Source organism: Mus musculus, chromosome 1, assembly GCF_000001635.26.
Source record: "Mus musculus strain C57BL/6J chromosome 1, GRCm38.p6 C57BL/6J".
Lineage (NCBI taxonomy): Eukaryota > Metazoa > Chordata > Mammalia > Rodentia > Muridae > Mus > Mus musculus.
This window is the reverse complement of record NC_000067.6, coordinates 130,145,280-130,168,468: the sequence shown is the minus strand read 5'-3', so window position 1 is coordinate 130,168,468 and position 23,189 is coordinate 130,145,280. Positions and strand designations below refer to the sequence as shown.

At 38.6% G+C, this 23,189-nt stretch overlaps 1 protein-coding gene across 3 annotated transcripts in view; it reads right to left on the bottom strand.

Moving 5' to 3' along the window:
* The window catches only part of Thsd7b (thrombospondin, type I, domain containing 7B), a 946,089-nt gene that overhangs the window by 50,810 nt on the left and 872,090 nt on the right, over positions 1–23,189 (bottom strand). For all 3 annotated transcript variants that reach the window (XM_011247964.2, NM_172485.3, XM_011247965.1), the window contains 3 exons: positions 8,754–8,895; positions 5,534–5,649; positions 3,303–3,420 (listed from right to left, as the gene is read on the bottom strand). In XM_011247964.2, coding sequence (XP_011246266.1) covers positions 3,303–3,420; positions 5,534–5,649; positions 8,754–8,895 — 376 coding nt within the window. The remainder of the gene's footprint in view (positions 1–3,302; positions 3,421–5,533; positions 5,650–8,753; positions 8,896–23,189) is intronic.

Here is a 23,189-nt window from a genome sequence, read left to right as displayed (position 1 = left end):
GTGGAGAATAAAATATCTTTGTTACTTAGGTAGTAAGAAAGGAAAATATCCGGTGAGAGGTGGACTGCCTTCAGGCACATGATGCAGACTGTTGATGCCTCTCCCCTTTGAGCTTACTTGTGATCTAGGGGAAGGACAAATAACAGCTGAAATTCTTCTGGCCACCCATGAAGTGTGCTGCAGTGGGACAGAGGAGACTAAGGCACTCCACAAGGGTGATGGCCATCAGGTGGGGATGATGAACATGGCCATCAGGAAGCAGCAGGGGTGGTGATGATGAGATGCTCTTTGTAAGGCCATGTGCCAAGGAGGAACCAAGTATGATTTGACCTGAAGTGTGCTGGGATTAGCATGTGCGGATGCAGAGGGAGGTGACAGGGCAGAGGAGGCAAGAGAGACAGACAGTGTGGGCTAGCTCTCTCCCTGAAGGGCCATCCTCTCAAGCAAGGCTGTCCTTTAAGTGCTTTTGCGTGTTATCCTTTACTGCTCAGGAGTAGAACATCTCAATATGACCTTTGGCGAAACTGCCCTGCATATGGCTGAGTTGTGTCACCTCTGGGCCAAACAGAGATGGCTGTGGTAGTAGGTATCAACATGCAAATGACACTATCTTCTGTGTGAATTTTCATCAGCATGCCCTGTCTTGTTCAGTGCCTGTTTGTTTACTGTCAGTTGTCCTCCAGCTAGACTATAAGATGCATGAAATCAGGGAAACTGTCACTCTTTCTACTGTGGCCCCCTTAAGACACAGCCTACACCAAGCACATTTACAGTTGTTTAATGGATAAATGAACATGTGAGTAATTAGAAGTCAATAGGAAAACCCTTGATGCCATTTTCACTAAGATATCGCTTAGTTGAATACTGAAGCATGTTGAGTTAGAGCTAGAGAGATGGTTCAGTGGTTAAGAGAACACATTGCTCTTGCAGAGAACCTGGGATTGTTTCCAGCAGCCAAGTCCAGAGGCTTACAAGAATCTGTGACTTCAACTGCAGGAGATCTGATGCCCTCTTCTGGCCTCTCTGAGAAATTGCACTCATGCTCGAAGACAAAGACACACATATCTTCAGGATTTAAAAAAAATTAAATTTACAAGAACATTGAGTAAAGTAAAAGGGTGAGTTATAAAAGTTGGAATAAAAGTGACTGCATCTATTGGAGAACTTAAACAAGTATCCTAGGGGCTTGGGATCTGCAGTACTACTAGTGGTGAATAAGGAGGTAGAAATTAATATGAAACGAACGGTCCAATAATACAGCTGCTATACTGTATGTGCTGGAGAGTTTTATGACAATCTGACACAAGCTAAAGCCATCTGAGGGGAGGAATCTCAATTAAAAAAATGTCCCTATAAGATTAGATGGTGGCAAGCAGGTAGGGCATTTCTTTCTTTTTTTCTTTTTCTTTTTTCTTTTTTTGGTTTTCTGAGACAGGGTTTCTCTGTGTAGCCCTGGCTGTCCTGGAACTCACAATCTAGACCAGGCTGGCCTCGAACTCAGAAATCCACCTGCCTCTGCCTCCCAAGTGCTGGGATTAAAGGCATGTACCACCACTGCCTGGTGGGCATTTCTTAGTGATTGATTGAGGAGATCCCAGCCTATTGTGGGTCATGCCATCCATGGGATGGAGGTCCTGGGTTTTATAAGAAAGCAGGCTAAGCAAGCCACGAGGAGCAAGCCAGTAATAAGCATCTCTCCATAGGTTCTGCGCCAACTTCTGCCTCCAGGTTTCTGCTCTGTTTGAGTTCCTGTCCTGACTTCCTTCAGGGATAAACTACAGTGTGGAAGTGTAAGCTGAATAAACTCTTTCGTCCTCCACTTGCTTTGATCATGGTACTTCATTACAGCAATAGACACCATAACTAAGACACTGTATGACTTCCTAAACCTCCTGGCAAGCTATAAACAAAGCCCCTGGGTGGTTTAGCATTCCAGCACTATAAGAAACACCTGAGCTTGAGTTTATAAAGAGAAGACATGCATTTTTGCTTCCTTGTGCTAGAGGTTTCAGTATGACCCAGTTATATTAGGCACATGGCAAACTTCAGCAAAACATGTCTGATAGAGCAAAACTGCTGACTCAAGCAAAATTAAACACCTGAATAGCTGCAGTTTGAACCTGGAATGATCTGACTTTTAAATGGTCTTTCCTGGAAGCTGCCTCTAAGGCATGGTTTAGAAATTGTATAGAACAATCAGTAGCTCCTGGTCCTAAGACATAACATTTGTTTTCCTGGGGCTTTTGTTTATATTTGTGCAGATGATTACAGTATGTTAGCTATTATTACTACTATTACTGGAATGTGAGATTCGCATTCTTTCATTGTGAGTGATGCTCTTTGTAAAACAGCCATTGTCCTTAGCTATATTTTCCCAGAGAACATCATGGCTTCCATTTTCAACTCTATCCTCTCTAGGATCTTACAGCTGAGTTCTCAGTAGAGCTCCTATTGAAGGCTGACTTCTGCCCAGACTCCACCGAACCAACACTAAGAGTGGATAACCCAACTCTTCCCATTTGTACAGCCTAGAAAGAAGCATAATGCACTTCTAGAAAACAACTTCCGAGGATTGGTGAGTTGTGAGATTCAGATCTTAATGTCTTCTTCAGTTACCTGATCCCTGATTCCTCCTCTAATTGTTGACTAGCCATGATGCCAAGATTTTGTCCTAGGTTTTTATTCTAAGTTTCTGATATTCACTAGCTGATAAACTGCAACCTTTCAAGACTCTAACTATCCTATGTTCATTGCCTAGGATATGGGAAGCAGCTGGCCCCAAGAAACACTATTTCTTGCCATAACCTTCTTGCCCTGAGTTGGCAACAATGACTAAACCTTCTCTCATAGAATACATAAGGAAGAGAGAGGCACGCCACTTCCAACATAACTCACAAGAACATCACAAGGATGTTACCATCCAGGGAAATGGTGTTGTCATTCCAGGGTCTCTCTTTGCCTATGTGATTGATTAACTCTGTGAAACAGAAACAAGCCTTGTTTATACACGGGGAGAAACAAGTCTCTAGCCACTGTGTCCAGTTCTACTAACATAATACATAGTCTAAAATCACCATGACCACATGTTTTTTACTGGTAGAGTTTAGGATCTTCTGATGGGATACTGACCCACAGGTTAGCCAGCGCTTCTGTGACCTCCCACTGTTTTTTTCCACCCTTGCTGATCCCTCAGCATGCTTAGAGGTCTGCTTTCCTCTGGATCAGCCCTGTGTTAGCTTCATCTGTTCACTATGGTTTTTTCCAGTTGCCAGGCTACTTTTAGGAGTAGGGAAGCTGAATACCTCCTTGGCCACAGGTTTGTGAACACTCTGTCCATGTTGTCCATCCTGAGAGCTGACAGTTGACCACACATTCCACCAGACAGGGAATACTCATCCTCTGGGGTTTTTCCAGATTACGCTGCAAATGCAATGAGATATACCTTCAGTTCTAACCAGATTGCTACTCATTTATCGGTGAGAGTGCTCCTTATTCTGTAATAAATAACCTTTCCATGCTGTGGTGAGAGAAGAAACATCCATTGTCTTATAAATTGGTGGCTACCAAAGCAACTATTGTTATTTCACTGGTGACATTTGGTTAGTCAAAATTTCTTACTATAAGCTCTGAACTCTAACAAAGACCCAACACTCAGGTGCTGGGAAAGTATGAAGTCATATAACACAGAGATCTCCTATGTTGTTCAGTCAACAACAAAGTAGGAAGGTATGTCATCATTCCATCCAGACATCTTGACATGGGCTGACAGTATACAGAGAGATCAAAATTATCAGCAAGGTTAGTAGTACTCACAATAGGAACAAGGATAAAATAAATGATACTTCTGAGATCCCAAATGACCAAGTAGGCAATGTAATTATGGTTCTAATCAGTCAACAAATTAATGAGACAGTTTACTTACTTCTCTGAAATCAGTGTTTAGATATAATTTGTATATTGTATTATGACCAAGGTAGAAGATATTTCAGTGAAGAAACAAATTACCCAAGAATTAGAGAGTGAATACTGAGGTCTGTGTTGTGTGACTCAAGTAAATTGTATGTTTAATTAGGAAAGCTTTGACATCTAACACATGTAAAATAATATGAGTACATCTACTCAAAGCTAAAATTAGTTATCGCAGCATGATGGCTTTCTAAGCGACTAACACAGAAAGCAACATATAGGGATCTGTGACTATCGATGTGATACAGATATGCTACCTTGATTAATAATTTAGGACTTCTTTAAATGAATAGTCACTAAATATATGTTTGACACATGCCATTTAAAAAACAAGGAAACTGATTTTTTGTAAGAATAATTTACATCTCTTGTTCCATCAAAAGAATTTTTTTTTGCACACATAGGCAGCTCAAAACTAATAGCTAAAGGGTTTATAAACAAAACAGGGACAAAAACACAATCAGCAGCTCACCTGAACCGCTACAATCCAACAGTGTGCTCCTGTCAGCTAAAACACCATTCTCATTTGTGCACTGTGAAGGAATGTTAACTTGGTGGGGACAGGTCTGAGTGTGACCATTGTTTATCTGGAAAAGTAGTAGATGGTTGACTTCTTTCCTGAGGCAGTCAGTGTATTAGAGACAGACTAAAGGAAATAAAGTCTTCAAATACAGCAATGGCAGTTGGCCAACAGTTGTCTATAGAATGTGAACCATTGTGAGAATGCTATGGATTGGGGCTCCCAGTCTTGGACAGACTAGTTTAGTCAGCGTCAGAGATGACAGCAGCACTGCTGGCTAGGGATTGTGACAATACTGATATTTAGGGTTGTTTTAGGCACAGTGAGGAAGTCTTTGTTCTAATTTCTGCTGAATCCTCTGTTACAACAACTGAGACAGACCTTTGTTAGCCTGTCAACATGTTACAGACATTTCTGTAGATGCCTGTGATTACTGGCATCTTATCTTGAATTCTGCAAGTTGTTCCAGTGATGCATGCAATATGATAATATGCTCATTTCTATTGAGCTGTCCCTGTATGCTGAATTTACATCTGAGAAGGGAATGTCAGCCTCTCTGGAATGGGTCTGACTGTAGCTTTTCTCCAAAGTCCATAAAATTAGAAAAAGTCAGAACCTCCTAATTTGAAAATTTGCATGGAGATCTTTTGCATTGATTGAGAGTGGAAAAAACCGACAGTTGTACAGTTTATCATCTGGCAATTATTTGTTAAGGAAATTGTCAGTGTTTTCTAAATCCAGGGTCAGCATTTATCTTGTGTGAAGAAGACATGTTTATATCACACAAGCAAATGAGTCACCTGTCAATATAAGAAGTCACACCACCACAGTAGTAAAGGCATCTAAAACAACAGTTTGCTGAAAACCAGGTATATTATAACAAGTTTTTTCAAGGAATGAGTTCATTTCTTACTCTTTTGAGTAAGTCTAAGCCAGTGACATACAACTGCAGCATATCTTCTGTCAGTGTTTGTAATGCCTGCTAGGTGGTGTGAAGCTTGAGGACTAAGGTTAAGAGATCCCCTCCCACAATCCCACGGGAGTTACCTGCTCGCAGTGGTCCATGCTGACAGACTTGCCATCACTGCGCACACAGCTCAGCAGGCGGGTCCTCACACCCTGGCCACAGGAAACATTTTCACTCAGCTGGCATGTGCTCCACTCTATAAGAAGAGGACACCTTATACCAGTCAGAATGGCTAAAATCAAAAACTCAGGTGACAGCAGATGCTGTGAGGATGTGTAGAAAGAGGAACACTCCTCTATTACTGCTGGGATTGCAAGCTGGTACAACCAGTCTGGAAATCAGTTGGTGGTTCCTCAGAAAATTGGACATAGTACTACCTGAGGACCCAGCAATACCACTCTTGGGCATATACCCAGAAGATGCTCCAACATGTAATAAGGACACATACTCCACTATGTTCATAGCAGCCTTATTTATAATAGACATGAGCTGGAAAGAACTCAGATGTCCTTCAACAGAGGAATGGATACAGAAAATGTGGTATATTTACACAATGGAGTACTACTCAGCTATTAAAAATGATGAATTCATGAAATTCTTATGCATATGGATAGAACTAGAAAATATCATCCTGAGTGAGGTAACCCAATTACAAAAGAATACACATGGTATGCACTCACTGATAAGTGGATATTAGCCCCAAAGCTCCAAATGACCAGGATACAATTCACAGACCACATGAAGTCAAATAAGAAGGAAGACCAAAGTGTGGGTGCTTTGGTCATTCTTAGAACAAAATACTAACAGGAGCAAATAAGGAGATAAAGTGTTGAGCAGAGACTGAATTTCTTCAGTCTGAAGGCCACCCAGAGACTGTCCCACCTGGGGATTCATCCCATATACAGTTACCAAACTCAGACACTATTGTGGATGCCAAGAAGTGCATGCTGAAAGGCACCTGATATGGCTGTCTCCTGAGAGGCCCTGCCAGAGTCTTACAAACATAGAGGTGGATGTTCGCAGCCAACTATTAGACTGAAAGCAGAGTCCCCAATAGAGGAGTTAGAGAAAGGACTAAAGGAGTTGAAGGGGTTTGCAACTCCATAGGAGGAACAACAATATCAACAAACCAGATCCCCCACCCCCAGAACTCCCAGGGACTAAGCCATCAACAAAGGAGTACACATGGCTCCAATTGCATATGTAGCAGAGGATGCCCTTGTAATGCATCAATGGGAGGAGAGGTCCTTGGTCCTATGAAGGCTCGATAGATGTCCCAGTGTAGGGGAATCGAGGGTAGGGAGGTGGGAGTGGGTGGGTGGAGGAACACCCTCATAGAAGCAGGGGGAGGGAGGGTGTGATAGGGTGTTTCTGGGAGGGAAACCAGAAAAGGAGATAACATTTAAAATGTAAATAAAGAAACTATCCAATAAAAAAAAGAAGACAGGGTCATGTGATCTTCGGGAGTGGGTGGGTTGGAGAGCAGGGGGGGGGGGGTTAGAGGGCTTTGGGGAAAGCATTTGAAATGTAAATGAAGAAAATATCTAATAAAAAATGCCTTAAAAAAAGAAGACAGAAAAAAAAAGAGGACCATAGACACTGAGTTTCAAAGGTCTAGGCTTGTGAGTCAACCACACTCATGCTCCGATAATCAGTATAAGTGGAAGGGAGAAGTCCACAGACAATTTTACAACTTTCTGAGTCTCTTTGAAATGCCTCATATAATTACTATGTTAGAGATAAACATGTAAACAAAACTGAAATACATAGACTGCATTAATTTAGTGTGTGTTTTCTAGAGGAAAACAAACAAACAAACAAACAAAAAAACCAAGATGCAAACCAAACCAAAATAGTTATACTGACAATTTGGTAGGATAGGAGAGACACTAACCAGAAGAATAAAGAAAGACCAGCTTAAGAAAACTATTCGTTATACACAAATGAAAGAGAAGACAATTAATCCATGATACCAATTTTATGTTTATGCCCCAGTCCTGTATCCCCAAATCTTAACTTCTGAGATGATAGAAGTAGGGAGTGGAATCTTTTAATGGTGACTGGATCAAGACAGTGGAAAGCTCAGAAATGGGATTAAAGTCTTTGTGAGACACTCTAGGGAGCTTGTCAGGAGACATCTATGTACTATGTTTTATAGGATTGCCTTATTGTATTTTAAACTGACCATGGCCCTGTAAACTAATTAACTCTGCCCCCATAATTAATTTGACTTAAAACAACAAAGAATGAAAACTTTCCTCATAGGTGTGGGTGTGAACGATCCTTGACCATGTCAATAAAAACATCTTTAAAAATATTTCTATATCTATAACAGATTAATATATGGTTAAAGAAAATTTGGGGCTGGAGAGATAGCTCACTGGTTAAGAGCACTGACTGCTCTTCCAGAGGTCCTGAGTTCAATTCCCAGCAACCGCATGGTGGCTCATAACCATCTATAATGGAATCTGATGCCCTCTTCTGGTATGTCTGAAGACAGGTACAGTGTACTCCAATACATAAATTAAATAAATAATTTTAAAAAAATTATATGCTTTTTGATATGACACATTTTTTGTTGTATTTCTTAAGAATTGCTATAGAAAGCAAAGATTCAAAGGAAAAGCATGACTACCATGCTGCCATTCATCCATGAAAGATCTAGGCACTTGTACCATGAGTGATCTCAGCTGTTCTAATGCTCATGAAACAGGAAAGATTTTGGCAAAGCATTTTGCTTGTGTAGGCATATTGTGGTGTGTTCCTCAATATTGGCTCCAGGCTTAGACTTACTGTGGTCCTGTGTTTGATGGCATTTTTGCATATCTCCTTGTGGGGAGATGATAGGGAGCAGGTAAGTGTAGTAGCAACTTTCTTGGTTTGGGCACTGCTCTGCATGCTCAGACAAACATAGTGACTAAATAATTCATCTAATGTGATTCTTACTGCTTCTCTACCTCTCTAATATCCATGATTGGTCAGGACTCCCATTTAAAAAAATACCTATGGGGGGAAACTATATGGTAGATTTGAGTAATATACTGAAATAATGAAAGGCATGAGACTAAGCAAACTTTACTGCAGTATCTTTTAAAGCCATGCTCTTCTTCAGAGATCATGGCCTTGATGTATCTACAAGCCATGAATGGATGTTTGTTTTCATGAAGTCAACTGGAGCTAAGTCCTCAGTGTTTCATGTCCTACACATACATTGTCCTCTCCCTCCCCAGTGCCAGGAGAGGATTCACACAAGGTTAGTCAATGTTCAGGGGAAAGAGTCATAGTGGGGTTCAACTCTACCTGTCAGATTGTACTGGAACTGGAAACAGTTTTCATTGAGGAGGCAGGGCCGCACCTGCGAGTCTTCCCCACAAGTTCTTGAGTTCAGTGAGGGCCTCAGCAGATGCCGAGTTCTTCTCTGCATTGCATGGGGGTCACATGACTATGAAAGGTAAGAGCAGGCAGACAAGAATACACAGTGAATGATAAATTATTCCGTTAAATGTACACATGCAGGCACAGAACAGTTACAGAGAGGAAACTGTAGTTACAGCAATGAGGCTGTGGCCACACCTGCAAATGTTACAGCTTGTGGTTAGAAGAGAGAATGGTTTTGTGATGCAAGGTTGGATTGTCTTCTATTTCCATTTCATTTAGCAACCAGTATATTTCATCTTTAAATAAAACAAAAAATTGACTTCAGTTGCTCTAGTTCAACAGAAATAATGACACAGAATATTAAAATGAAAATTATTTTCAAAAAAATCCCAGGATAAACAGCTACACACAAGAATACATTATAAAATTAATGTGGATAAAGTAGAACCTTCTTTTTATTTGGTAGCTCTCTGACCCAAGGGGATGAATCTCTATAATCTTGTCCAACTCCCTCAAAATAAATGTATAAGTGCAAATCCAAAGATTTACTGAAAAATCATCTTCACCTGGGACTATATGTCCTCCCATAGTTTGGGCCATGTAATAATGCTGGAGCCAGATAAATCTATTAGCCACGTCTTATACAACTGGTCTACCCACAGAAGTGCTTCCAGCTCCTCCTTGGGAACAGCCTTCTTCCTTCCTTCCTTTCTTCCTTCCTTCCTTCCTTCCTTCCTTCCTTCCTTCCTTCCTTTCCTTCCTTCCTTCCTTCCTTCCTTCCTTCCTTCCTTCCTTCCTTCCTTTCTTTCTTTCTTTCTTTCTTTCTATTTTCTTCATTTACATTTCAAATGCTATCCCAAAAGTCCTCCAGACCCCCCCCCCCCACTCACCTACCCACCCACTCTCACTTCTTGGCCTTGGCGTTACCCCATACTGAGGCATATAAAGTTTGTAAGACCACGGGGCCTCTCTGCCCAATGAGGGCCAACTAGGACATCTTCTGATATGTATGCAGCTAGAGACACGAGCGCTGGGGGGGGGGGTACTGGTTAGTTCATATTGTTGTTCCACCTATAGGGTTGCAGAGCCCTTTAGCTCTTTGGGTATTTTCTCTACTTCCTCCATTGGGGGCCCCGTGTTCCATCCAATAGCTGACTGTGAGCATCCACTTCTGTGTTTGCCAGGCCCTGACAGCCTTCTTTCAAATGTTGTTCAAACCCTACTCTTCACTTTCCCCAGAGAACTTAATCCAGGTTTACTCCCCCCCCCCAAGAACACCTCTAATGATGCTAAACTCCTCTCTTGTATTTTGAGAAAATTTTACTTATGCTCATGGGTCTGCTGATGGATTTAGTTCTAAATATATCTTTCTTTATATTGCTATTATTTCTTTATTACCCTGTTTCTTCTTTTTCTTAAAAAAATTCATTAGGGCACAAGGTACAACAGCTTCTGCTCCTCTTACAACCCAGTGAAAACCTGGAATAAACTATGTAAAGCAATTTTCAAATAAATATCACAAATACATTCACAACATGCAATTCCAGACCCTGAAAAATCCAGGAAGGTTTATAGATTCGAAGAATAAAAGGGTTTGAATTGTGATCACCAAATAGCCACTTCTATGTCTGAGTTGTCATTTAATTTCTTCTTCTTCCTTTTGCCTCTTCAGGTATCATACTAAACTAAAGCTTGTATACTGAATCTTGGTTAATTCAAAATGACAGTGTTGGATTACACTGAACTATGGGGGAAAGTTCACACATCTTCTTCTAAAGTTTAGGTAACTGAAACACCTTTGCTATCCATGTGATTTCACACTCAAATAATCTGTTAATATTTACAATTTTATATTTAATTATATTACATTGCATCCATATGATCAAGAAGAAACAATCAATTATATTCACACAAATCCCATGCTAATGGTTACCAATAATTTATTTCTATTTTACCATGTAATTTGAATTCATGCACTCATCGAGGAGGAATAAAAACTGATTGGTAAATAAAGGAAAACAATAGAATCCTGGTAGACTTTCTAGATTAGGGCTCTGCTGCATTTGTTTCTCATAAAGTAATCTGTTTGAAATAAGTGACTATATACCAGGACCCACACATCTGCTTAGTTTAAGCCACCAGATAAAAGGGAAGATAAAACAGAAACACAAATCAAATGAATCTACAGAGCTTCACTTCAGGTCAGCAGTAATCTGATTTGAACATTTTTCAGACTTTAGAATATTTGCATAGACTTTAAGAGTTGGTTGGTATCTTTACTGTCAAAACACAAAGTCTGAAACATCTTGAAATCTAAAAACCTATAGTAGTACAATAACACATGGTATATTTTGCTTCATCTAAACTCATAGGAGGCAAGTGGATAGTGATAATGTATGATTTGATGAGATTTTTAGGATTTCATCCATCAAATCTCATAGTATGTACATTTGTTTAACATGGCTGGCTATAAACTATCCTCTTTGGTTTAATTTTCTGTTCAGATAATCTAGATATATTGAAATCAAACATTTCATCTAATTCCCTTGTCAATTCCTTATCTATAGACACAATTGAAGAGGACCTCATGGGTGATTGGAATTTATATAAATAATTCAAATTCTTCTTAGAGTCCTCTAATAAAAGAAAATACTCTTATGAAACTCCTTTTATGAAAATTATCTTGATATGAATAAGTATGAGATTATTTCCTCTTATCTTTTTCTACTGGCTCTTTGTCAAAACTCAGTGGTCATATTTTTAATCACTTCTTTTTCTCTGGTATGTATTGCAAGGCATTCTCAAAACAGTGATTTCACCCTAATATGGCGGCAAGAGAAGAAGACGAAGAGGAAGAGGAAGAGGAAGAGGAAGAGGAAGAAGAAGAAGAAGAAGAAGAAGAAGAAGAAGAAGAAGAAGAAGAAGAAGAAGAAGAAGAAGAAGAAGAAAAGTAGAAGTTGTTGTAGTAGTAGTTGAAGAAATCTCTAGTCCAGTGGTTTTAATCCCTTAATACAGCTCTCCAAGCTGTGGTAACCCCCTGACCATAAAATTATTTTTGTTACTCCCTCATAACTGTAATTTTGCTACTGTTATGAATTATAATGTAATGAAGCATGTTATGGAGATGGTCTTATGATACCCCTGTGAAAGGGTTGTTTGACTCCCAAAGTGTAGAGACCCAAAGGTTGAGAATGGTTGTTCTAGGTCTTAATGGTTTCTTAATTGGTCCAAAACTCTTCAAACAAAAATCTCCTTCAGACAATATTCATATCACTTATATAAACATATAGGATCCATTTATTAAATATGCAAAAATGATGTACAGACAGCAAACTCAGGGTCAATGTAGGACTAATTTTCTTGAAAGGATTAAGACACCACAAGCATCTGTAATGGGATTGGATGCTCTCTTTTGGTGATTCTGAAGACAGCAACAGTATATTCACATACATTAAATAAATGAATGAATAAATAAATAAATAGAAAAGATTAAGATACACAGCTAAAGGCTATTTTCTAGGTAGCCTGTAACCAGAAAAACCATATTCTCTCTAGATCATGAACTCTTCACAAGAATTGGCTTTCTAGAATTTCCTAAACCAGAATTTCCCAAAGTTCAAGCTTTCCTTGACACCTTGTTTCTCCATAATTTTTGTTCACCCAGCAGCAAGCCTTCTTACCTGGCCTTAATTCTTTTCTTCATGTAAAAGTAAAATAAATATCCTAACTGACAACTTCTTCCCACTTTTTTATATTCATTATTTAAAGAGCATTCCTGCAACTGAATGTGTACTGAGTATATTCTGAGCATGTGTATATGTATTTTTTCATGGGATATCTGGAAGACCCATGTCTTAATATTTTGGTACTATGTGGCAGATGGAAATAAGTGTCTATTCTGTAGAAAGGTTGTTTATCTTGGGCAACCAGGGTGAGTTTTGTAAACTTCCATTAGTATACAAACAATAGACCTTGGATAGTAGTCATTTTGCTTAATATGGGTTTTCCCCAATGTTCTGTATATCCAACAAGAATATTCTCATTAGTCTTACTCTTATAGGTCTCAAACAATCTTGATGGAAGCCATCATTAACTTAACAAAACATATCAATAAATGCATTTAATGAACCCATAGAATAGATTACATAATTTAAGCCATTCAATATAAATTCAAATAGAAGGGTTCTGTTCATATCTCTGAACTATTAAAGATTACAGTTTGGCAACATCTATTATCAGACCAGGTGTTTGTGAATTTAGATTACTCTGCTGATTTCTTGCTTGAAGATGAGCATGACTTCAAAGCCTGGTCTTGCCAGCTCACATCAGATATGGAGAGTCAGTGTAGTCATTGGGTTTAAGTTTATCTGATAGCTGACAGAGGGCTGGCAGCTCCCTCAGTTTTCTGGTTCTCACAAGGTCAGTGGATGCATGCTCCTGAACTTCATCTTTCTTATTTGGACAAATGTAGCAAAGAGTGCATGAGAGAATATTGTAATGCTTTGTAAGGATTTTTAAAAGGAAATTAAACCCCACTTCAAAGGTTAAGAAAAATCTGGGCCTAAAGTATTTCTTCTTGTGCCTTTCATGGGATTCCAAAGAGCTAGTAACTTAAATAAAAAGGGTTTTGCACATCAAAGACAGCTGGACAGGGAAGTCAAAATTGACAGAGCATACAGACTCATCCCCACACTCCTAGAGAGTGAACCAGTAAGGGGCAGTGGTGGGATCTTACAGGGTACCTGTGATATGTGAGAACTAGGCAAGAGAAAGCAGAACAGAAAAACTGGACATAGGGTAAGCAATGGCCACAAACAGACAACTAAACTGAGACATATAGGGTCTACTCAAAGGGATAGGAAGACAAAGAGGCCAGTGAGCTCCCTGTTAGTCCCTGCTTCCTGCTTCTTTAACTCTTTGTATTGATACTTCAGAGCTCTTATCCTTCCAAAATGCTCTATAGCCTTTCACCACACCACTGAAGATAAATAGGTTGTTAGATAATCAAACTGAGACAACTAGGAAGAGTCTCTTCAAAAGATCAGGAGGGTCTGTCTGGAGCAGCTGGAGGGGATAGGGAAACTAGGAAATCTCAGGGTAGCAGGTTTAGTTTTGGAGAGTCCCTTCCAAAAGTTCACACAAGTAATTTTCCAGAGCAAGAAACACAGAAAGAAACCAAACTCAAATTCCACATGAGAATGATGAATGGAATAACATCCTACAGGTAAGATGGTGAAGCAGGCGACACATGGGAAAACAGACGGGAAGTATACTTTCAAAAGGAGCCAAGCTAGCTAGGAAATGACAAAGGAACAAAAAGATGTAAACATGAATAAGAATTATAGGAACTCAGAGACCGAGTAACTGGCTTCAGTGAACAATTCAAAATAAAAGGAAAAGTCATTTTCGGAAATGAGAAAGAAACACGAGATTAAGAAGCGTAACAAATCATGTCTTCATAGACATGAAAAAAAAAAGCTGAAATTAAGCACTGAAAAGACACTGGGAGAATGTGAGAGAAGCTGGTGAACAGAGAAATGAGGCAAACCAGACATCACACGTATAATAAGACTTCATAAGAACCCAAGGCAGAAGCACAGGCTCTAATGATGGAGGAAAAAAAAACCTTTAAGGAAATGTAATGATCAAAACAAAAGATTTGAAACTGCCCATTCAAAAGAGCACATCAGAGTTGTCAATATGGAAACATATTCTCGTATAATTATTTAGCTATGAACAGGAGGGAGAAGAAAAAACAAACCTTTAAATATCTAGGAGAGAGTGCCAGATGGCTTATAGAAGAAACAAAATCACATTCTGTATTGTGGAAGGGAAACTTTATGTTAGAAAAGCATAGACATATAATAAAGATTCACATTCAAAAGGATCTGAGGATATATTACACAGCAAGGCTGACTTTCAATTACAAAGACTGAAGATGAACTGTTAGTAATATACAAGTACTCAGGCTAAATTGCTGCCATGAGTATGTTCTTCAGGATCTATTGGAGACTAAACTTCATGTGTCCAAGAGGATAGAAACCATTAATGTACAGATACGAAATGAACCAATCTTATATGTGGAACATTTGTAATGACTGAGTGCTCTAAAGACACTGGTATACAATACCAATGCCGAAGAATAAACACAGCATGTGCAAATTATGCTCAAAACTTGAAATATCTATAATGGTGATCACAGAGCTATTACTGTCATGAGAGTTTCCCCTGTGAATGGAATAAAGATTCTAAACGTCATATATGCTATGGCTATAATCACTCATTCTCCCTGGTAACTTGATTTATATCATGGAAAAAGTGAGATAAAGATATTAGAATTGAGTACAAGTGAACCTCTGTGGTTCCACATGTAAGTGATAAACATCACCATGAGGCACCTTTATATTTCATCTTCAAAGTAAAGGAAATAATGAACGACATCTCAAAGTCCTGTCTCCGGAAGCAGCTTAGAAACAATGGCACACTGATGCATGTGTCTCCAGATCCCTAGCTCTCTTAGCATGATGCTGAAGGTTATTTCCAACAAAACAAGGCAGGCATTTCTAGAGAAATAGTTGATTAGAAATCTAACAGAAAAAAATATATCCAGAGGAGCCTGAACACTCTACTAGGTCACACCTATTTAAATGTTTACAAAACACATTTGAAAATGCAACCAGAATCTAAGTTTAGGGCTGATGACAAATGGCATGGATACAAAGTGTAAGAATTATTTAAATCTGATCCCATAAGGATGGGGAAGAGACCTTTGTGGTAAACCTGCCAAGAGAAGCATTTTCCCAAATTATCTACACAAAATGGGCCAGCAGGTGAGCAATAGCAGTTGCAGTATACATTCTTTTCATGGTGATTCCAGAAAGAAATGAGGTCTGATAATGGAATTGGAATGTTGTCATTTCATATTTCTTGATTAAAGGGTACAGACACGATACACCAATGCCAGTTGTCAAAAAAGAAAACTAAATAGCAGCAGCAACAACAACTCCCCCCCCCCCCAAAAAAAAAAAAAAACAGTGGGATCTCAGCAGTATGCTTCTTGGTGTATTATAGCTTCTGTAAAGGATGTTCATCAAAGATTGATGGAGGCTTTGCAACTCCCAAGTTACAGGGAAATCATGGAGAGAGAGGAACATGTTTAGCCTTACCATGGAGATATGAGTCCCAAAAGACAGACTGGAAAATGTTCACAGGACAGGTGGTTTATTTTCCTCACCTACTAAATTACCAAGAAGGAGAAATAAGAACAAAAGAGAAAAAAAGAATGAAATAGGAGGGGAAGCCATACTAAAAGAGATTTAAAGATCCATTTAAAACAGAAGACTAACTAATGCATGCAGTCATAGTAAGTAGTTTAGAAACCTGGAACTCCACTTGGTTTGGGCTATGCATATACCCTTTCTACAAACAGTGTACCCAGAAATCTGTTAGCACACTAGGACTCCCACTGACATCAAGTTGCATGCACACTACACTCTGAACAATGGAATATGTTTCCCTTCCTTAATAACCACTGATCTTTGATAGTACTGATTTGAACTCTGGTTATATGTGGGTTTAAAGATATGAGTGATGATCTGGCACAGAATGGTTTTGGGAGCATGGGCAATAAGACAAACTATGTCCTCTAAGTGGACCTGTGGAGAGAAACCCTTATTTTTCATGTTACAATTATGCATAATTGGATGTGGCTATTATTAAAATCAGATGCATTGTGAGAGGGAGCATGTGAATTAGAGGATAAAGCTATATAACTTAATATAGTTAAAACAAAGTAAGGCAAAGCATTCTTACACCACCCCTTAGCAGCAATAATTGGTTACAAAGATCCTTGAGTATCTCCATCCATGTGGCCTGTTGTCTTGACTGCATAGACCCTTTACTTTGCTTTTGTGTAAACTTTCATGACAACTTTGTAATTACTGAGTACTTACTTCAATTCCCTGAAGAGGATATCAAGAACCTAGAAACTCTCATTCCAGACTACAACGACTTGAAACATAATCTATACTGTTTGTATGTATAGATATGAAAAGATTACCTAGAAATTAAGGCTCGTTTTTCTTTTGTGGAGACGGGGAGGTTCCAATCGCGAGAGGGAGCTGGGAGGTTTTTCCAGGGCACTGGAAAGGCTCACTCATGGAAGATTTAACTGTAGATTTGTTATATTTCACTTCTGTATTTGCTATAATTTACAATTTTAAAAAGTTAAGTTAAATCTCTTACTATTCTTAGAATAATAAGGTTGCTTCCATTGTGAGATTTAATGGCTTCCCATCAACAGTCCTTTTCAAAGTGCCTTGTTTCCCACAGAGTTAATAGATGTCAAGAAAGAAAGGAAAAACAAGACATCCCCTAAATGCGTTCGGAGCTCATTGAACTCAGTGTGCTAAAGGATTTTTATCACAAAATTGAACTTTTGGCCACAGTCTGCTATTACAAACTGAAATCCATCCTGTCCTCTCCCCCCCACCCCCCCACCCCCCCAGTCAATGGACTAGACTACATAGCTCAGCCTTCCTTGTGGAAGTATGTGACAAAGGAAATGACTGAGTTTTGACTAGCAGGTTAGGAGAGCATATGTGATAACCCTCCCACTTCCCCAATGTCCACATCTACAGGTCATCCTCCCTGCCCTTCCTTCTCTTCAGAGATGTTCAATACTGACACCACAATGTCCTTAGAAGCCAGAGTTGAAATGGCAGAGTCATCAACCTGCCTGAGGCTCCATGGAAGTAACAGTGTCTTTTCCAAGCCTGGGAATCCACCTGCGGCTATTTATCTTCCTTAGGATCTTCTAAAGTTCCAGGCAGTTTGCTTTTTTACAAATTATCTCTAATCGCTACACTGTACATTTGATTCCCTACAACTCAAAATTTAAACATTTTAGTTTTTTATGTAACAACTTGTATGTTACAGACATAAAGGAATAATACTAAATTCCTTATAAGTTGTAAAGTTGTTAATTTTTCATCTATGAATTCCTTGGACTGCTTGAAAACTCATGTAAAGGTCTCTATTCATTTTAAACAAATAACATTAATAATAAACTAATTAGAAAGCACAACAACAATGAATAAAATATCATTGCACAGATTTTTTTCATATTCTGTGTTTATAAAAGATCATTTCTTGCTTTCCCAAAAGACATACAATTACATTTTAAGGGAATGTGTTAGGAATTTTTACAAAAATAAAGAGTGATTTCATCTTTCCTTCAAAAGAAAAGTACTTATTAAATTAGATTTAGAAGAAGTTAAAATTATTTTACTGTTGTTTTGTGTATTGGAAGGTAAGACACAATAGAAGAAATTGATACATCAGTCAAAGAAAATGTTAAATCTAAAAATTCCTGACACAAAACATCCAGGAAATCCAGGATACCATGAAAAGACATAAACTAAGAACAATAGGAATAGGAGAAGGTGAAGAGTCCTAGCTCAAATATCCATGAAACATTCTCAACAAAATCATACAAGTAAACATTCCTAACTAAATAGAGATGTCTATAAACAAACAAGAAGCTTATAGAATATCTATTAGAGTAGACCAGAAAAGAAACACTCCTGCCACATAATAAGCAAAACACAAAATCTACAAAGCAAAGAAGGAATATTAAAAGTGGTAAGCAAAAAAGGCCAGGTAACATACGAAGGCAGACCTATCAGAGTTACTTCCAACTTCTCAACAGAGACTCTATATGTCAAAAAGGTCTGGACAGATATCTTGCAACCTCTAAAAAACCACAGATGCCAACCTAGACTACTATACCAGCAAAACTTTCAGTCACCAAAGATGTAAATAACAAGATATTTCAAGACAAATCCAAATTCAAGCAATGTCTATCCACAAACCCAGCCCTATCCCTCCCCCCTCAAAAAAATACTAGAAGGAGAACTTCAACCCAAGGAAGATAACTACATTCAAAACCCACAGGAAACAAGTAATTCCCTACCAACAAAACAAGGAAAGCACACACACACACATACCATACCACCACACCACCACCACCTCCACTACCATCAACATGACAGAAAATAACAACCACTGATCATTAATATCTCTCAACATCAATTGAACTTATTTCCCCAATAAAAGGATACAGGCTTTCTGCTGGCCCTCAGGGCTTCAGTCCTTTTCTCTCAAGCAATACCAACCTTGGGAGATAGGAGGTTGAGGGTGCAATCCAGAATGCATCAGAGACCTGGGAGGTGAGAGGCTCTCAGGACTCAAAGGGAGGACCTTAGATGAAATGCCTGACAGTAGGGAGAGGGAACCCACACAGCCCACCTCCAGCAGGAAGACAGGGCATCAAATGGGGGGGGGGTTGACGTCCCACAGTCACAACTCTGACCCATAATTGTTCCGGTCTGAAAGAACTGCAGAGATGGAAATAGAGAGGAGCCTGAGGAAAAGATGGTCCAGTGATAGGCCCAAAGTGGGATCCAGCTCGGGGGGGGGGGGGTCCCAAGGCCTGAAACTGTTACTGCTGCTATAGAGTGCTCACAAAAAGGGACTTAGCATGACTGCACTCTGGAAGACCCACTAAGCAGCGGAAAGAGTCAGAGACAGATATTTGCACCCAACCAATGGACAGAAGCAGCTGACCCCTATTGTTGAATTAGGGAAGGTTGAAAGAAGCTGAGGAGAAGGGCGATCCTGTAGGAGGACCAGCAGTCTCAGTTAATCTGGACCCCTGAGATCTATCAAACACTGGACCACCAAACAGACAACATATACTAACTGATATGAGGCCCTACACACATATAGTAGAGGACTGCCAGGTCTATGTTCTTTCAGAAATGATGCACCTAATCCTCAAGACACTAGTGGCCCCAGGGTGTTTAGAGGTCAGGTGGGGTGGGGGTTGTGGGAAACCAAGTGGAGATAGGGGTTTGTGGAAGAGTTATGTGATGTAGAACAGTCGGAGTGTGGACAGGGGTGGAAATAAAAAAATGAAGCATAAAAAATAAATAATTAAAAACAAACAAACAAGGATATAGGCTAACAGAATTACTGTGAAAATAGGATCCATCATTGTGTTGCATATAAGAAACAGACCTCAGCAATAAAGATAGATATTACCTCAGAGTAAAGGACTGGAAAAAATTTTCCAAGCAAATGGTTCCAAGAAGCAAGATGGAGTAGCCAGTCTAATATCTAATATAGACTTTCAACCAAAAGTAATCAAAGGAGACAGGGAAGGACACATCATACTCATCAAAGAGAAATCTACCAAGATATATCTCAATTCTGAACATCTATGCACCAAACATAAAGGCATCCAAATTTGTAAAAAAAAAAAAATTGCTAAAGCTTAAATCCCAAATTGAAACTCACACATTAATGGTGAAAGAATTCAACACCCCATTCTCACAAACTGTTATGTCATCTAGACAAAAACTAAGCAAAGAAGTAATGAACCCAAGCGGCATTATTAATCAAATGGACCTAACAGACATATATAGAATATTTCTACCAAATATAAAATAATATACATTTTTCTCAGCACCTCATGAGTTCTTCTCCAAAATTGACCATATAGTCAGTCACAAAGCAAGCATCAATAGATACAAGAAAACTGACATAACCCCTTGTATCTTTTCAGACCATCATGGATTAAAACTGAGCTTCAACAACAACAACAACAACAACAACAACAACAACAACAACAACAAAAACCCAGAGCCTACACTCTCATGGAAATTGAACAACTCTCTGGGTCAGGGAAGAAATGAAGAAAGAAATTAAAGACCTTCTAGAATTCAGTGAAAATGAAGGCAAAATATTCCCAAATTCATGGGGCACAATGAAAGCAGTGCTAAGAGGAAAGTTCACAGCACTAAGTGCTTCTATAAAGAAATTAGAAAGTTCTCATATCAACAATTTAAAAAGTACACCTGGAATCTCTAGAAAAACAAAAGAAGCAAGCACTTCAAAAAGGAGTGGAAGGCAGGAAATAAAATCAGGGCTGTTTCAATCGATTAGAAACAAAGAAAACAGTACAAATCAACAAAGCCCAGAGCTGGTTCTTTGAGAAAATCAACAAGATAGACGAACCCTTAGTCAAACTAACCAAGAGATAGAAATACATTATCCAAATACTTAAAGTCAGTAATGAAAAAGTAGACATAATAACAGACACTGAGGAAATTCAAAGAACCATTAGGTCTTACTTCAAAAGCCTGCATTCCACAAAACTGAAAAATCTCACAAAATAGATGATTTTCTAGATAGATACCACTTATCAAAGTTAAGTCAAGATCAAGTAAACTATTTAAACCAAGATCAAGTAAACTATATAAACAGCTGAATAACCCCTAAGGAAATAGAAGTAGTCATTAAAATTCTCCCAACAACAACAACAACAAAGTCTAGGGCCAGATGGTTTTAGTGTAGAATTTTACCAGATTTTCAAAAAAAGAGATAATAACAAGACTCATTAAACTATTTCATAAAATAGAAACAGAAGGAACACTGCCACACTCATTCTATAATGCCACAGTCATCCTGATACCTAAACCACACAAAGACTCAAAGAAAAATGAGAACTTCAGACCAATTTCTCTTATGAATGTTGATGCAAAAATAGTCAATAAAATACAACCCAAATCCAGGAACACACCAAAGACATCATGATGAAGTAGGCTTCATCCCAGATTCAGGGATGGTCTAATGTATGAAAACCTGTAAATATAATCCACCATCTAAACAAACTGAAAGAAAAAAATGCATGATTTTTTCAACACTCAATAATATTCAATACTCAATAAAATACTGGAAAGCTGAATACAGGAACACATTAAACACATCATGATAAAGTAGGCTTCATTCCAGGGATGCTGGCATGGTTCAATATGTTAAAAACCCATCTATGTAATCCAACATGTATACAAACCGAAAGAAAGAAAAATCACATGATCATCTTATTAGATGCTGAAAAAGCCTTTGACAAAATCCAGCATTCCTTCATGTTAAAAGTATCAGAGAGATCAGGGATATAGGGCACATATCTAAACATAATCAAAGCAATATGCAGCAAGCCAATAGCCAACATCAATCTAAATGGAGAGAAACTTAAAGCAACTCTACTTAAATCCCTAAAATCCGTAGCTATTCAACAAAGTACTTGAGGTTTTAGCTAGAGCAATAAGACAATGAAAGGAGATCCAGGAGACTCAAATTGGAAATTAAGAAGTCAAAGTATTGCTCTTTTAGGATGATATAAATAATATAAAATATAAATATCTTGGTGTAATGCTAATCAAACAAGTGAAAAATCTGATGATAAGAACTTCAAGTTCCTGAAGAAAGAAATTGAAAAAGATACCAGATGATGGAAAGATCTCCCATGCTCATGGATTAGCATAGAGAAAATGGCCATTTTACCAAAAGATATCTACAGATTCAATGTATCCCCATCAAATTCTACACATTTTTATAGACCTTGAAAGGGTCAACTTTATAAGGAAAACAAAAATACTCAGGATAGTCAAAACCATCCTGAACAATAAAAGAACTTCAGAAGGATTAATCATTCTGACATCATGGTGTACTCCAGAGCAATAGTGATTAAAACTGTGGTATTGGTACAGAAAGAGACAGGTTGATCAATGGAATTGAAGCAAAGATTCCAAAAATAAACCCATAGACCTATAGACACCTGGTTTTTGATAAAAAAGCCTAAACCATAAAATGGAAAATGAAAGCATCTTTAACAAATGGTGCTGGTCTAACTGGATGTTTACATGTAGAAGAATGCAAATAGATCCATACTTATCACCCTGCATGAAATGCAACTCCAAGTGGTTCAAGGGCATCAGCATAAAACCTGATACAGTAAATCTCATGGAAGAGAAAATGAGAAATACCCTTGAACACATTGGTATAGGAGACAATTTTCTGAACAGAACAGCAATGGCTCAGGATCTAAAACCAACAATTGATGAATGGGACCTCTTGAAACTGCAAAACTTCTGTAAGGCAAAGGACACAGTCAATAGTACAAATCAGCAGCCTGCAGATTGGGAAAGGGTCTTCACCAATCCTACATCTGACAAAGACCTAATATCCAAAATTTACAAAGAACTCAAGAAGTTAGACACCAATAACCCAATTAAAAATGGGGTACAGAACTAAACAGAATTCTCAACAGATGAATCTCAAATGGCTGAGAAGCACATAAAGAAATGTTCAACATCCTTAGTCATCAGGGAAATGCAAATCAAAATGACCCTGAGATTCCATCTCACACAAGTCAGAATGGCTAAGATCAAAAACCCACATTACAGCAGACTCTGGCAAAGATGTGGAGAAAGAGGAACATTACTCCATTGTTGG